Below are 17936 nucleotides of genomic sequence, written 5' to 3'. Positions count from 1 at the left end.
ATCTGGCATCAACAAGGTATTTTCTCCCAGAGAACTGCTGCTCACTCTCTTTATTTGGACCGCTCTCTGTCGACCCTAGAGATGGTTATGTGCAAAAATATCAGCAGCTTCTGAATTACTCAGACTAGCCCATCTGGTGCTTCATGCTACAATCAACAGGTCGTCTTGATCATGTCTACGTGAATAATTGCATTGAGCCGCCGCTATGTGATTGGCTGATTAGATAGCTGCATTAACTAGCAGTTAAATAGGTGTACCTAACAAAGTGGACCTTAATTTTCACAATGAAGAAATGTAGGCAGAAGCTAAACTAGAAATTTATGTTTTGCAGCAAACTGCTAAAACCCTGTGATAGTAATAGTAAAGAACACTTGATAGTAACGTATATTCAAAAGATTTGTAGGAATGTTTAGCTTATTTTAGAGTTTAGATATGTAGGAATGTTTAGTTTATTTTAGAGTTTAGAAATGTGTTAAGATAGAATGTAGAATTATGGTAGAGACACTGACACTGCCCTGGATATAAATAAAGGCCTGACTGTGTCATGAACTTAGGAGTAGATCTTAGGAGACCCTCCCAGTTGAACTGTGAAAGTGAGAACAAAGAGAGTTTATGCTGAGTGGAAATTCCCCAGAGGATACCTGTGTGGGGGTCTCAACATGTAACTTGGTAACTGTGGTCTGGAGGGGAGATGGTATTTATGGCCCCTAGGAAGAGACACACACCCACAGTGTTTTAACTGATACACTCACACATCCACATGCACACTCACTCACGTGCACGCTCATACCAGGTATGCACACACAGTCAGTCACGAGCACTCACATAGACACGCGGGTACGCGCACACACAGGCGCTCATGTGCTCGTGCACATAGACACAGAGTTTGCAGCACACATGGGGATTTATGATGGGGTCGCTTCTATAAAGCTGGGTGGAACTAAGAAAGGGGTGAAGATTGTTTCAGAGGGACACCGGCCTCGTCTTCCCTTCTAGAAGTGCATGCTTAAATGAAGATGAATGAAGATGAATAAAGATTTTGTAAAAATAACTACTGAAGTTCCGGTGCCGTTTCTGGATCCCTCGACGAATCAAAGAACCGGGGCGAAACTGATTTCGCAACAGATTTAACACAAGAAAAAAGTAATTACATGATTTTTAATTTTTTATTAGGTGTACACATCCTCTTTGCTTCTTAAGGTCTGTCCTTCTATATAACCTTTATGGCTTTCATTGATTGAAAAACATAAAATAAAATCAATCAAAATAATCAGTGTCTTATACTCATTTTGCAACATGATACTTCATTTCAGCCTTTTGGATCCAGCATGTAAAACAGAAAACAACTAAACCTGTGATAAGTTATGTCACAGTTTGATCATTCACAGTCTCTCACGCCTTCCTAAATAAACACAAATGCAATCATACCCATCCTAGTACCATGGCTTTTTATTGATTACAGAAATATTGCTACGACTGAAGAAAAGCCAAAAAAAAAGCCAGAATGTTAATAGCTGTATCAAACCTGTACACTTTTGTATATACAGAGTGGGGGACCATCTATGTACATGCTACATACTGTCACACTCTGGGAAAATAAGTAGTCCTTCTGACAGTTACTGACATGTGATCATTTTCTGAATCAGTTTTATAAAAAATTAAGAAAGATGCAGAAATGACCCTGTCAGTGCCCGAGGTACAGGAAAATCCAAACTAAAATCACAGGCCATCTCACAGATACAGTACATGTTAACATGTCAGCAGATTTTGGTGTGTGAAACAGTTGTGTGCTTGAACACCTGGTGCTTGGAGGACTTACTTTGGTCCTATTTTTCTTTTTTGTTGTTGTTTTTTGGCAGCCTGTAATAATAACAGCATGAAACAACAGTGTGTCTGAGCGCTTCAAGTCCTGTTAAATACTCAGCCCAGTTAGACGGGCTACATGACAGTTTCTGCTGTATTATACACGTATTGGATAATTCAGATTTTTCATTCAAACTATTTAGTCCCAGTGCTGCCTGCACGTCACACTTCTGTCTTCGTGTACGGTACGGTCTCCAGATGGTAAGGTGGTGTTTGGTGTAGAGATCACGTGACAAGGTCATAATGTCTCATGCAAAATTTAAAGGAGGTATTCCTTCTCCAGCAGCAGCTATTTCATATACCAATTAAAACCACTGGTGTTCAATACAGAAACATGCTTAGAGAGATGACAAGAATAGACATGGGTAAGGTAGTCTCTTAACAGCAACATCTGAGTCAAATAAACAGAGAACGGGTGACAGAAATTGACAGGTTGATGCTGATAAATTGTACCTTGCATACAATTTAAGCCAGCTTTGCAAAGGGTTTCAGGCCACTTCTATCGGGGATGAAACATACAAGACGATCTGTACCTCACAGCATCCACAAAACAACACAAGGAATAAGTCCTGAGCTCAAGGAATGTGCAACACGTCCCCAGCCAGTCACCTACTGTAAAGACTGAGAACAGCATCCTGGAATTTTCTTTGCTTCTGACAAGTAAAACATATGATCATATATACAGATTAAAAAAAAATAATACATAGAGTTGGGATGGGAAAGGTGGGGATGTTGGATGATCCACTCATGATCTAAAGAGGTAAAATTGGGTGCAAATATGAGGTGTGATCAAAAAGTTCTGAGAACCTGTGCATAAAAATCAAATGTCTCACCAGAATAAAATTTACCAATGCAACACGGCTCTTATTTTTTGATCGCTCCACTGAAGTCTCGTTCTGACCACACAGTGTGCACTCTGAGATTGCACCATGGGCTAAAAACTTCTAATAGAAAATATAAACTTCTGTTTCAAACTGACACGGATTTTGTGCGAAGTATCAACCCTGATGATGAGACCCGGGTCTTCAGCTTTTACCAAGGAGTGTTCTGAAGGCAGCGTGTCAGATAAGGAGTGAGACTGGGAGTTTCCTATTGTAATGTTCTACTGTAATGTCCTGAGGAGCCTGAGGGGGAATCCATCTGAACTGCAGTGCATACCAGTGTACCATCACGTCTTGGCTAACCAGCACAATCGCCATGGATGAAGGGTTGTCGCTTTAAGGAGATCCGGCATTAATCATGGAGGCACAGGTATGGGGCTAACAGAACTGGACTTCCAGTGAGACAGCTTCCTGTGCACCTCTGCACTGCGCTGAAAGCGCTCCAACGCAACATTGGCCAGCTTTGGATTTTTATAGACATGTCCTCAGGACTTTTTGATCACCTCTTGTAGAAGAGCTCAACATCAATACCTGCACATCAGACAACAAATCCAGACAACTTCTGAGTCAAGGCAAAAGAGGAGGGAGGTGTCTAATAATAAGCAGGTTAGGATTTGTACACTTTTACCTCTCTGTCCTTCAACGATAACTTCCTCATGTACAGAAAGAGGAGCATGTTGCAGCGTAGTGTTCTTTACAGCATATAAGAACGTGACAAATATAATTTATGTCTACTACTGGTATGTGGATTGCTGAGTGTTTTTAACTGCAGTAATGATTTGTGCAATATATCTGTCCATGGGTGGTGAATTGCTTAACTTTTTTTTGTTTTTTGGTTTATCTGTTTGGGTCTTCTTCATTTCAATATCACTGGTGTGTACTTTATGTCCTATCTGCTTCAGTGACTGATGAGGTAACATAATGACAGCCACCCGGACCTCTAATGAACAATAAGGTGCAAAAATCTACTTCTGTAAACTCCAAAGATCTACACACTTTCAAGTGAGCCGTCAGCATGTGAGTGTGTTTTTAAGAGAGAAAGAGAAAGACGGAGAATGACAGAAAAGCAGAGACTGATTGCATTTAAGGGTTATGTAATAAAGGGCTGAGAGATCAGGCGAGGGTTTAGAGTTGAGGTGCAATATTTAGAGTTTGGATTCAGGCTGAGGTGTGGCATGAAAAAGCTTCTAGTTCTACAGCTCAGTCTCTTTATATACAGCAATAGTCTGAAAGAAAAAACCATGAAAGAGAACGTCGGGGTTCCACCTCTCTCTTTCTTTTCTTTTCATTCAAGTCCGTTCGAGACTCCTTCGTCCTCATACAGCAAGGTCTGTTTTAAAACCAAGTCAGCTCACATCCTGAATACTGCCCCGTACTGGGCAGCAGTAGTAGCAGCAGCAAGGAGAATCAGATACTCTCCGACTTTTCTTCCAGCATCACACACATTTTTTTCTCTTTTTTTATGTTTGGGTTTGAGCTGAGTCTTTATTTTTAAGAATGAAATCTTCAGCCTTAGTTTTGTGTGGGTTTGTTGTCATTTTGCAGTGTGTGTGTGTCTGTGTCTGTCTTTTTTTTTTCAGTCAGTATGTATTTATGTGGCAGGGTGCGTGTGTGTCACTCCTTCAGTGTGTAGGCGGCAGGGTCAGTGGATGTATGTCTGACAGACAAGCTCCACGTGTCACTGTCCTCCTCATCTCATCGCCCCCGCCAGCACTAAAACAGCACACTCTGCCTCCTGCTCTTCCCCTGGGCTGAGAGCAAGACAGAAAGAGGGAGAGAGACAGAGGAAGACAGGGGAGAGAGAGAAAGATGTGAAAAACAAATAAACAAACAAACATTTGGATTTGATTTGGACACTCAAACACTGTAAATTTCACTCCATGCCAGCGACGCACAATAAATTCAATAGGGTCCAGAAACACCGGATACACTCTCATAAACGCTGCAGCGATTTGTTTCAGTATAATTAATCACACAACTTAAACTTAACCAACTAGTCAATCAGTCTGGAAAACATCACAAAACAGTGAACAGTATCTGTGTTACACCTTTCACTCACTAGTTGATAAACATAAATATTTTACTAGATTGCAAACCTACAAATCATCCAGTCAGTTTCTCTGCGTTGACCGCTCGACTGACACGTTTTCTAGGGGCTTGATGTGCAACCTGTCAGCCTGAAAAGGTTCAGTGAGGGTGTATGTGTGCTGGAAATGCCTGGCTCACAGTGAACGTGACAAACCTTGCTTTATTGACCTTGCTTTGTGTATATACGGGACATAGTTGCTGCTAATGACACTTCTCTACTGGAAATTTGAAGAAATATAATAAATTAAAAAAGAAACAGTTTGCATAATGCTGCTTAAGCTAAATCATACTTACCAAAAGTATAAAACACAGCACAGTAAAACACTCAAATCCATGCTAATTTAAAAAGACTTTTGCACACAAAAGTCAAACAAACCCACAACACAAAGCCCTCACTTACAGACGCTACATCTCTCGCTGCAGAAATCTAAACAGGACTGGACAAAAAAAAAGAATCAAATGACTCCCTGTTCTCAGATCACATTCTGTGCTCTTATGAACAAACTGTTGCCCCTTTGACTCCCTCAAATGAATATTAGGAGTGGCTTGCTCTGAGAAAAAAAGAGGATTAGTGAAGTGAAATCTGAAGAATGCTTGTGGGAACAGGGCTTGAATGTGAAGAGGAACAAACAAAACATAGACATGAAGAAACAGCTAATAAATAATATGTTGTTTTAGTTGACAGGGTGCAGGGAGGGAAGATCGATATAATTAAATGCAATTTAGGAACTGTGTTATATAAAGTGGTGTTTGCAGCAAAGGAACGGTGCTGACAGAGAAGAAGAAAAAGAAAAGGCCCAGTGGCAGCCCAACAAAAAAAAAGAGAGAGCGAGATTACTGAAAAGAAGGCAGACACATGAAAGAGACTGTATTTACCAGAACAGTAGGGGCCACTCAGCCAGTGGAAGTAGAGGAGAGATTGTGACTCTGAGCCCTGGGATTGGCTGCCTCTCTCTGGAAGTACTGCGAGGGTGCGGAGCCTAGCTTATTGGCCATCGCTTTTTTGGGTTAGGGAGAAGGGGGGGAGGTTGGGAATATTGAGGTGTTACGGAAGAGTTGGAGTAGGGTACAAAAGGGAGATTAGAGAAAGGATTAAGGAAAAGATGAGCAGTGCAGAAGAAGAGAGCATGGGCACCAAAGAGAAGGGACAGTTTATCAGAACATGACAGCGAGGCAACAAAAGCAGGAAAACAAAGATACACACACACAGACTGAGACTGTGATAAGGACAGAAACAGTGAAATAAATCGAAGCAAATGTCGAAGGCACTTCAGGTATGCAGAGTAAATGTGTAGAGACTCAGACAAAGGCAACTCTCCCCAGCTGCATTTCAGCAGCCATGTTTAGGTTTGGTGGACTAGTTTGTTTATGTGATGGGACTTCAGTAAAGCTAAACATACTCTAAAATGGATCTAAGGCCACATTAGCGTTTCTGTACTGCAGTACTTGAAGCTAACTTAAATGGTAACGCGAGCATGGCAACCAGATCACAGTGATGTGAAGTCTTTAACGTCAGTCATAGATAAAACTATCATTTCAAGCTAAGATTGTGCTATTTGCTTCCACTATTTCTAATTTAATATTGCTTCTGAGTGAATGGCATTGTGCAATGTTAATACTGGAACTGGGGGGTCTGTGTGTGGTGGAGGCTGAACCTGGTAATAGACCACACAGTGGCATGAGAAACGACAAAAAGCAAACACTTAGAGAGGAAAAAGAGCAAGAAGAGGAGGAAGACAGGGAGCAAGTCCTATCCTGTGTCATACTTCTATCAAGGATTCCTGATTTCTCTCATTTCATCCCTTCCCTTCTATTTTTTTTTATCTTGAGCACTTACATGACTCTGGGTAGACTGAGGATCTCTTTCCTGGATCTTTCTGGAGCTGAATGCCTTTTACAGAGAAGATGGATGCAGCTAAAAAAAGAAAAAGAAAAGGAAAACAAGCAACAAAGGTCAGGTGGGATAGTGCTTGTGCAATAAATGTGGATATTCAAGTCAAATGCATGTACTTACTATCAGCCAGAGTCTGAACCTGTTCTCCAAGACATTTGAAATAAGAGTGTCTGAGAGCATCCTCAGCCAATATCCGCTTCTTTGCTTCAAACTAGGGACACGTAGAGACAAAATCATTATGGTGTACATGATCTGTAAACAGCAGATAATTGTAATTATTTATGTTCTTTACCTGTAAGAGCTTTGAGAGCAAGTCATGACCATCACTGTCTATCCTGTGTGACAGAAAGCAGAGAAAAAAATTAAGAGCGGAAGGAAAGAGAGAAAGAACCGAGAGGAGTGCCAGTGAAATCAAAAGCTGCGCAGGAATCTGGTGTTCCCACTGTCTCCAAATGGTCATTACGTTTTTCTCCAGAAAATCAATCTTAATTTGCACATGCAGGCCTCCACTAGTTCTTTATACCTGGGTGCGTGGTTCACAAGGGGTTCTGCGTGGTAGCGGGGGAAATTGTATGTCTTAAACTCTTCACTGGTTGTGATACCAGGCCAAGTCTCTTCCGTGGGAGTACCTGGAGAAGACAAAGAGCATAATTTAATATACACATGCACACAGTGTACACGCACACATAAAAGCAAATGCTCATCCAAATTCCATTGGTGTCTTACCAAGGATGCGGAATATGAGATGAAGCTCATCCTCCACAGTCGATCCAGGGAAGAGAGGTCTGCCTGTGATCATTTCATAGAAGATGCAGCCCACACCCCTGGAAGAAAGACAATAAACTAGTGTAAAACACAAGAAACAAAATTATAGTTTTTAGTCATCTATTATGTAGATTCAGGCTGCCAGGGGACGTAAAACTATAAATGAGTTGCAAAGACGTTTTTAGTTAATGCATAAAGCAAAAGATTTAAAAAGATTTAACTTTCTTCAATTCCATACATAAATATGAAAAAAGAACTTTTTTAGCCAAATTCTACAATCTTTGAGTCATAACATCCATACAGAGTATTTAAATGCTGATGAAAGAAAAAAGATAGAAACAACTCTACTCTGAAATATGCTGGTACTTCAGAAGTGACAGCTGCACAAACAATGAAAATGGGCAGTATTATTGATAAATGTGTCCGCTCACCACATGTCAATGGGTGTAGAGTACTCAGTGGAGCCCAGCAGCACATCTGGTGGTCGGTACCATAATGTCACAACTTCATTTGAGTAGGTCTTCGTAGGTACCGACTTAGCTCGAGCCAAACCTGATTTTAAACAGTGAGACTACTTCATAAAAATACAGTTTTGTAATGTGAGCCACCACCTGTGAACCTGTGAGAAGATGTCTTATCCAAACTCTGTAATAGCTTTTCACCTTTGCATAGTGTCGTAGTTGATGAACTACGACACTCTGGCCGATGGCCCCTCTGGGGCCGATGGCGCGATATGGCAGCCTCGCCTCTGTCAGTCTGCCCCAGGGCAGCTGTGGCTACAACTGTAGCTTGCCTCCACCAGTGTGTGAATGTGAGAGTGAATGAATAGTGGCATTGTAAAGCGCTTTGGGTGCCTTGAAAATTGCTATATGAAATCCAATCCATTATTTTAAAGTTTTGTGTTCTATGACATAGATCAATTCTTGTTACATTTTTTAACCTTACATATTTACCGTTTATTTTTAGAAAGTACAAAGCTTGCTATGCACAAAGATGGGCCTTTAAAATGGTAAATGGCCTGTATTTGTATAGCGCTTTACTTAGTCCCTAAGGACCCCAAAGCGCTTTACACTATATTCAGTCATTCACACACTGGTGATGGCAAGCTACATTGCAGCCACAGCTGCCCTGGGGCTCACTGACAGAGGCGAGGCTGCCAGACACTGGCGCCACAGGGCCCTCTGACCACCACCAGTAGGCAACGGGTGAAGTGTCTTGCCCAAGGACACAACGACCAAGACTGTCGGAGCCGGGGCTCGAACCGGCAACCTTCCGATTACAAGACGAACTGCCAACTCTTGAGCCACGATCGCCCCAAAATGCATAAAAATGCATAAAATATAGTGAATACATACATTAAGGAGAACAGAAACTCAAAATACAGAAAGGCAGAATAGTATCAGGCACAAATAAGTTACACAATACCTGAAAAAAGATCATGCATAAAGCTAGCTTCCATATGAAGTGACATGGAATTAATGAAATGTCATGTTACAACTTTTACCAAAGGAGGGGAGTGTTGGGTGATTACTCCAAACTATGTTGTATTGAGTAGCATGACTTTTAGGAGTTGCTAATGGGACTCCTACTTGTTTGGGTTAGGGTATATATACAAGGCTACTGGGTTCTAAAAACACACACACATTTATCTCACTCTCTGATGGATCCATCTTGTGTAAATATCTTGATCAAGGATACTTAAACATGTGGACTGGAGGAGCCGAGGACTGATCCATCCCCGGCTCCTCCAGTCCACATGTTTAAGTATCCTTGTCCACATGTTTTTTGATCCTACCTTTGAACAGTGAAATAATTCAAATGAGACAAAAAATAATATTTTAAGTAATTAGTTTGTGAGAACCTTAGAAAACTAAGCAATAAAGGAACTTTCAGCATAATATACAAAACTGATGTTCTGCTCTTTAAGTTAATGCCAAAGGTGGCATACCAAAGTCTGCCAGTTTGAGCTCTCCTTTTTCATTGATGAGCAGGTTCTGGGGTTTCAGGTCTCTATGGAGGACCTTCCTCCTGTGGCAGTACGCCAGACCTCTTAAAAGCTGAAATAAGAAGATCTGATGTGGAGAGAAGAGGATGTAAACAACACAATCAGCCACCAGACACATTTTCCATTTTTCAATACTGACCGCTTGAAATACTTGTAATAGTTTACCTTAACATTGTGAACGCTCATGATGCTCCCACAGTCGTCCATATATTGCTTCAGGTCTTTTTCCTGACGAGAAAGAAAGAAAGTGCTTATCTGTAGTTTCTGGTTTAATGTAACTCGCACATTAAAAACAAAGTGACACTCACCAGATACTCAAACACGAGTGTTAGGCACTTGTCAGTGTGGATAATGTCATGGAGAGTGACAATATTGGCGTGCTTCAAGTCTTTCAGTAGAGACACTGGAGGAGAAGACAGATTAGACACCGTCAGTCAAACAGAGACAAGCTGTGAGACCTAACACGGCTCATACTTCAGTCACAGCCCACGGCGCTACAAGGCACTTTGTCAAGTTTTTGTCTGTATGTACCAGTGTTGACTTTAGAGGTGTGTGCTTCCAAATCACAACTATTGTTCAGTACCTTCTCGGATAGCGGTGCAGGGCGCGCCCTCCTCGTGCTCTAGGCGGATCTCTTTCAGGGCGACCAAGTTATCTGTTAACTTACTTCGCCCCTTAAATACTGTCGCATAGGTCCCCTGCAGAGATGTAAAAAAACAGTAAATGAATGAGTAAAATAAAGTGGGTGAACACTTTGTTTGCATTGTGTCGCTTCTGCTGGTGGCACTTTATTGACCTCACCTCTCCTAGTTTGTCCAGTTTGATGTAGGTTTCAAGTTTCCCAAAGCCGATCTCAGACTGTGGAGGACAGAGAGAAGGTGTTTGAGGAGGCTGGCAATGACAGTTCAAATCTTGCTTTTGTACAGCCTGATCGGATACTGCATCATATTTAATCTAACTGTCAGCCTCACTACTTTTGAAATCTCTCCGACAATTGCAGGTTTCTGAGTCACTGGGCCTTTTTTTTTATCCTGTAATGTGTGCAAATTACAGGGCTGGTTGAGCAATTTTTAGGATTATTCTGTATTTTTGAGTGTGATTCATCTTGAACAACAGTCTGCAGACATAATATTTTCCAAAGGAAAAGGACAAAAATATCAACATTTATCTAGAAATCTGCATCTCTTCAAAGGCTCTTTAGCTGTCTTTACTGGTAAGGTGTGACGTAATTTACAGATGCACATATACTTTTTGGCCACAAGGTGTCAGTGTAGCAAAGATAATCAAATGTGGCAACTACATTTTTATATCTAGACATTTTTATAGACTATAAAGATGTGGAAGGTAAACACTGCAGAGTGATAACTGAAATAAACCTGAGTTCAGTTATACATGTTTAGCTGTATAATGTATGTGGCTCCTGGGTTTTGAAGTCATGAATTATGGATGGATGTAGCTATATCAAGCTGCAATACCCACGGGTCTGTCAGGGTTCATCCCTGTCACTTGTTTCTCACTTTTCCTCAATAATTTGCTAATTGTGTGACGTTTCCTTTACATTCATTATAATGAACACACTCAACCCTCTTAATTTAGTCTGTCCCATCGTGACACTCGTACAAAGTCCCAGGCCAATGCATGTACGTATGCGTGTGCGAGGGAGGGGGAGGGTCTCCGGTGACCAAGTTAGCTGTTGAAGCATGTGATGTCTTTAAAGGCATGCCTAAAAAACAACATCTGAATAAGCTCAGATACAAGATGACATACTTACACACTGAGACAAGTCATTGTGGACATGGTTAAGCAGTTTAAATGTGCAGAAATGATTAATTAACTGACATATTCTTATTTGTGTATTTAAATCAGTGCTTTTATTTGTTACTGGTCAATTTCAGTCCTTCAAACTCACAAAAAAGATGAAAGAAAAACATCAATCAGAGTAGATATATGAGCTTTCATGTAAAGCAGGGATTGATAATACATACACTTGCATACACTTTATGCTTAAACGTAAATCTAACACAAAAAACCACCCACACACACAGATGTTATTGCCACCTCCCCCAGAGCTAACCCCTATAACAACAATCATATAATAAATCTTGCCCGTTAAGGAGTGCCTGCACACAGAAAGGCCCACCTCTCTGCTACCGGTGTGCAGCAGCACTCTCCGACTGCCTTACAATCCTTTTCATATGTGTGAGCTTGTGCGCCTGCGTATGCTTTTGATGGCAATGGGTTCATTTCATTCCCAACGCTCTAGCGAGCTTACTCAGCAGAACTAGGTCAGGCCAAGTTTTAGTGACAAAACTGAAGTAACATAAAACCAAACAATATGTGAGTGTAAGTGTCTTGTCTCAGGCTGCAGGGCAACACAGGCTGATGAACTCATAGTACAAAAAAAGGTAGGATGTGAAATGTCTGCAAGAAGATATTTATTGACAAAGAAATCAAACGAATGATCCATATTTCATTTGTAATTACAGTTTCTTTATGTGTTACCTAGAAGAAAGCTTAAGTTTGAGAGCAAGGGTGGATTTATAGTATTCAGTGGGAAAGCTAAAATGATAGCCTTCTGAGAAGAGAAGAGGTGGCAGGAAATGAGAGGTGGGAAGAAAGACGAGGCCATTCATTAACACGAAGCTGCCATTCCTCAGAACTATAATCAATCGGCCAATAAACCAACTTGCACGGTCACCATTTTCATGTAAATCTGCCAACAGCAACAAAAAAGAAAACCAAAGGACTGCACAATACTTAGCAGTCCTTTTAGTTTACAGTTGTATCATATGTGACTTGTTTCAATGAAAACATAAGCAAATAGAGAGGGACATAATAATTGGCATTGAGGTTTTTTTAGTTCAATCTTCTGTCACTGCAAGGTTGAATGGGTTTGTGGAAAGAAGTAAGTGCTGCATAATATGATTAAGTGTTGTGCTTTGAGATAAAATGACATCTCGCTCCTCAGTGCCATGGAACACTGAGTTTCACTGGACTGCTGTGAATAATTGATTACCAATGGGCAACAACCATGAGCGAAAACTGATACCAACTTCACTTGCATTACACTGGCAACAATTTGACGCAAGGATCTGCGATGGAATACCGGAAACATGATCTACATTACCGTAACATATGACAAGCACACAGGCAGCCCCAAGGCTATTACATTAGTTTTCTCAGAAACATTTTTTCCAAACATAACAAGATAACTGGTATTGCTTGTTGCAACAGGAAATACCACAAAGGAATTTTTTTAAGCAATCTGGGAGGTATTTGTTTGCCTGTCTGTGGACAAATTTTGACTTGATAGCATCACAACGCCACAGTAAAAATAAAGGCTGAGGAAAAAAGAAAGGCGTGGTACAACCCACAAGCACTGAGGACTTATGTCATACCATTGAGTACCCATGGGTCATTGCAGCCGGTGTGATTCCTTCACTAGATGGTCTCTAGTTAAAGTTAAATCTCTTGTGAAACCATTTATTTTAAACATCTCCTTTTAAATGTGCTTAAACTGTTTCAGGAGCAGATGAGCAGTGAATGAAGAATTGCTGCAATTTCACAGGCTAATTCATTTCATAGCACAAATTCAAAGCATTTAAATACTGTACATACTGTGCAAACCATGTTCAGACTACTGCACGGTCAAAAACACACTTTTGCATGGATGCATCACACTATATAAAGGAACGATCAGAACTAATGGAACAAAAACAGTCTGGCTGTGATGCATCTTCTGAATACATGGGCTGCAAGCTCGGCAGAGTGCTCAGGATCAATCAAAACCTTGTTTTCCTGGTATAAAACCTAAATCCAGCTACAGAGTGGCACTGATGTTTCCATTTGTCTTTACTTACATTTGCTTAGCATTTTTCAGTTATCCATGCCCTTTTTAAACCTGACATCTTATCATTCAAGCCCTTTTAGTCCTCTCTTTTCATCTCCTTTTGTACATTTCCCTTTCTCCTCCGTGCTCTCTAGCTCATCCCAAGGTGTCCTGGGGTGTAATCCCAGTCAGGAGAGGAGCTGCAGCAGATGAGACTGACACTTCTGCTGAATTATTGATTGATCTATTACATCACACACATACAACAACTCCAAAAATACACAGCTCCACAAAGCTGGGCAAACCCAAGAAAATGCACACTATACATTTAATATATATGACTATCCTCTTCTTCTGCTCCACCCTTAAACCATATACTTCCCCTCAGAGACTCTTTGCTTTCAAGTCTGTGAGCCTCCTGCAGAAAAGCTGTGTCATTAAGTTGCTTCAAGCAGAGAGATTGAGGCGGGCAAATGGACCTGTTTGATAATAACCGCAAAAACGGTTGATGGAGGATGATACCTTCATATTTTCCCAAAGAATATCAGGCTTTCAGTAATTTTCTTTAACGTAATGCATTGACTAAGCACACTGAATTCCCTTTAAAACTAAGCAAGCATGTGGGTGGAGTGAAACAAAGGGCACCGCACTCTCGCGTTACTCAGTAATGTATAAAGGGAAACCTGAAAGTTGGAGCGATGACAGAAACAAAACACTAATTTGGAAAAAAAAAAAAAAGTGTGACCAAAATAAAAACCAAGTGACAGAGCAGGAGTACTTCAACAATAAAAGGACATGCTGCATATTCATGAATACATGCCTATTTCTTTCCCAAACAACCCCTCCTCTCACGGCCAGACCCCAATTCATACCCATAATGCTCTTGGCCTGTATGCATAATTCAGAATATATCATTCATGCCCCTACTGAGGCATTGTAAGCACTATTGCATAGCCCAGCGTGTGTTTAAAGTGAGTCTATGTTTGTGTCGTTGCTCTGTGTGTGCGTTTCAGACAATAACGGCCCTGGTCAAGCATTTAAGTAGTGTACAATGGCATTGAAAGCTTACATTACTTTTGTTTCTACACAAAGCAGCATGAAAAAGGGCAAGCACACACCCAGATAAAATGACAAAATGACATCAGAGACTAGCACAGCTAGCTTCAACTGCTTTGCACACATATATATAGATGCAAATGTGCACACAGATAAATTAAGTACTGACCAATGATGCGCGTCGTAGCCTGCGGCTCATGGGTTTGTCAAAGGGCGGGCTGTTCATGGCAAACTTCTCCAAGTAGCCCTCTGGTAGCCTGATATCAGCTGGGAGAGACAAACGTTTGTTTATGTCCTAAAAGAGAAGAAGAAATAAACAAAAGGAGACATGAAGAAACTGAAACATGATTTTCAATATTAAAAACCTTTTTCCATTTACAATTATACTATAAAGACATTAGTCCTGAAATATTCAGGATATTCAGCACCTTTTAAATTTGTTTTGATATGATATGTCACAAAAAAAGATATACAAATGCACATTAAATAAATCTCATTCCCTGATCATTTATCAGCTTGTTATTACTTCACCTTAATTAACCATTGGTATCAAATCAAAGATTTTTTTCTTTTTAAATATTATTGGTTGCTTGTCTACTCACAAGCAGCTTGCTCCATCTGTCTCTCCTGGCTGTGAGTTTGTCAAATGAGAGCAGACCTTTGGTTAACAGGTGCCATCTGCTGCTGTGAATGACTGATGAATGATGATGTGGATAACACCTATATATGGCTGAATAAGATGCCAGTGCAAGACCACCACATGATCAGGATAAATTCCAGCAAGTTACTGGCTAGTTTTGGCTATATTTGCATAATGCACTATTAGCATGGAGTTTGCATGTTTTCCCCATGTCCACAGACCAAAGACATGCCACTAGTGGGGTCTAAATTGCCCATAGGTGTGAATGTAAATGCAAATGAGTGTCTCTCTTCAAGATGAATGATAGCTGGGATAGGCTCCAGGCTGATCTGCATTTTTTTCAAAATGAAAGCACGCTTGATATTTTTATCTTTTACTTTTTTGCTAATTAATTCATGTTGTAGTTCATTGTGACTTCAATTGATAAGTGCAGCCTCTCACTCTGGAAGTGTTTAGCATTAGACGATCCCATACAATTTTAGGAATTAAACATCATCATATATTTGAGTCAGTGTTATTAACAGCTTCTAACCACTGGAAGAACTTTCACCTTCCAGTCTTTGCTGGAATGCAAATTTCTGTGACACGATCACCGGCAAGGTGCCAGTCACATATTGTTTCCATGGCAGCAGTAGTTGGGTGACCCAGTCAAAACACCCCTCAATGTGAATATGTGTAGTGACACATTTGTTTACATGTAACCGTGCAATAGGAGGATATTAAAGTGTGTATATGCCTGAAGATGAGAGGTAGAGGGACTGTATGCCTTTAATAGTTTTATCTGAGCTGACTGGCTAACATCACAACATACATGTCACATGAAAAAAGCAACTATATGGATGGCGACAAATGACAAATCCTAAAGCAACGCTCTGCATGTTTTAGTAGTATATGTGAGACAATGTAAACGTGAGCCGCAGTCGCTCGCACAGAAATGCCTACTAGCTGTAGTTAGCACATTTGTAAGCTCAACTTAAAATCTGAATCATAAAAGAGAAGAATACGTGTAAGCCCTACAACACCATATATAGTGTTACAAATATAAATACAAATGACTGCAAATTTCTTCAAGCAAAACATTTGATATTTTATGCAATTTATAATGAAAGTGACACCTCGTGATCAAAACAAAAGTCTTTCACACAAAATTCACTGTGCACACCGTCTTTCAAAGGCGTAACAATAGACAAAAGTTCACAAACACAGCCACTCCTGCCCTCTTATTCACTGGTGGAGACTGAATAAAGATCTAAATGCAAAACAAAACATGTGTGCCCCCGTACTCACAATGCAGAACAGCTCTAGTAGCTCCCTCATTGTCCTCCTTAAATGTGTTTTTCTATGCACTCACACACATGCGCTTTCAACGATGCATGTCTCTAACCTGATACATGACTGCACACACTGAGAGAGAGAGAGAGAGAAAGAGAGAGAGAGAGAGAGAGAGGGAGAGAAATAGAGCAAGAGAGGGCTGGCACTGTGGTAGAGTGCCATCCACATACTTAGGAAAAGGAGTAGGGGGGAAAAAAAGAGTTGGAGGAGGGGGATGCAGGAGCAGAGGAAAAGAGGAATAGACAGATTCCTGAGGGGAGAAAGGCAGATGGGGGGAAGGGGTGAATGGAGGGGGTGGCTCAGAGAAAGTATTGTTTTTTGTTCTCTCTTGCCATCATTTTGTCCTCCATCTCTTCTTTACTTTCTCTCTTATCATCTCCTTAGCCCTATTCCCCTGGATCTCCCTTTTCTTTGTCATTGCAATAATTACACCGACATCCGTAATTACTCTCACCCCAACATTTTCCTCTCCCACACTGCCAATCCATCTCCTTCTCTTTCTTTCTCTCTCTCTCTCTCTCTCTTGTAAACATGGTCTAAATTAGTCCCATCCACTGCTCACAGCAGTGAGAGGCTCTGTATCTAGAGGCATTTCCCGTAATACTGCTGTGCTCAACACTCTGCAGCTCCTTCAAACGGACACACGCAGCCTGACCGAGACATGAGGGCACTCAGAAATTCAGCAGCAAACTGCAACACTATCTGTCAGATAGCACAGGTGCACTCACATATACATACATGTTAGTGAAAATAAAAGGAGCCTGTTATAAAAGGAGCCCGTTATATTTTCCTATTTTTCTCTCATAAATGTACAGTTGCAATGATAGATGTTCAAAATTTAAAATATTGAGGTCACTGTATACATGTAAATACTTAACACACATATATATATATATGTATGTGTGTGTGTGTGTGTGTGTTAAGTATTTCCTATGAATCAAAGGCTCCAAATACACTTGTATGATTTGTATGATATATGTAAGTGAGAGCAGGCAACATGGTCATTTTGGACACAGACACAAAGACCTGCTGTTCAAAACTATTTGCAAGGGGCAGCCAATCAGGAGAACGGAGTTATGTTAACAGGAGTGGAAAGGGAGCTAAAACAACTTTCTAGACAATGGATTAATTGAGGGGCTCTTCAAGTAAAATAATACTTATTTTGAACAAGTCTAAGATTAAAAATATGGGGCTGAAAAGGTGAATAAGAGATCCCTTTAAATGTACCACATAAATGCCACTTATTCACTATTCACTTTATACACAGTCTATCATATTATACACTGTGTATAGTATATGCTAACTGAGAGACAGCTACCACTGAGAAGTGTACATGCAAGGAAATAAGACATTAAAGGAATGGTCTACGTGTAAAGTAACAAAAAATAGGAAATGTCCTCTTTCTATTTATTTACTTTTTACATACAGCACAGAGAAAATTATTCTGTTTCTTTGCCTCATTTCTAGCTTGGGATTTCTTTTTATGTATTTTCTTGTCATTTATCAACCAAAAAAAAGTACCAATATATCAGCAACAGGCCAAACCTGATATTTGGGCCTGACCAATTTATCATTTTAGTTCT

At 40.5% G+C, this 17936-nt stretch overlaps 1 protein-coding gene across 5 annotated transcripts in view; it reads right to left on the bottom strand.

Moving 5' to 3' along the window:
* Positions 1-1152: 1152 nt before the first annotated feature.
* LOC116330836 (cyclin-dependent kinase 17-like) overlaps positions 1153-17936 on the bottom strand; it is a 39799-nt gene continuing 23015 nt past the window's right edge. For all 5 annotated transcript variants that reach the window (XM_031753284.2, XM_031753282.2, XM_031753283.2 and 2 more), the window contains 13 exons: positions 14551-14676; positions 10298-10354; positions 10080-10194; positions 9805-9899; positions 9662-9724; positions 9440-9563; positions 7923-8043; positions 7453-7550; positions 7250-7355; positions 7019-7061; positions 6847-6937; positions 6670-6747; positions 1153-4495 (listed from right to left, as the gene is read on the bottom strand). In XM_031753284.2, coding sequence (XP_031609144.2) covers positions 4458-4495; positions 6670-6747; positions 6847-6937; positions 7019-7061; positions 7250-7355; positions 7453-7550; positions 7923-8043; positions 9440-9563; positions 9662-9724; positions 9805-9899; positions 10080-10194; positions 10298-10354; positions 14551-14676 — 1155 coding nt within the window. In that variant the 3' untranslated portion in view covers positions 1153-4457. The remainder of the gene's footprint in view (positions 4496-6669; positions 6748-6846; positions 6938-7018; positions 7062-7249; positions 7356-7452; positions 7551-7922; positions 8044-9439; positions 9564-9661; positions 9725-9804; positions 9900-10079; positions 10195-10297; positions 10355-14550; positions 14677-17936) is intronic.

The sequence above is a fragment of the Oreochromis aureus genome, linkage group 20, assembly GCF_013358895.1.
Source record: "Oreochromis aureus strain Israel breed Guangdong linkage group 20, ZZ_aureus, whole genome shotgun sequence".
NCBI classification, from domain to species: Eukaryota; Metazoa; Chordata; class Actinopteri; order Cichliformes; family Cichlidae; genus Oreochromis; species Oreochromis aureus.
Note: the sequence above shows the minus strand (reverse complement) of the source record. Positions and strands in the feature narration are given on the sequence as shown.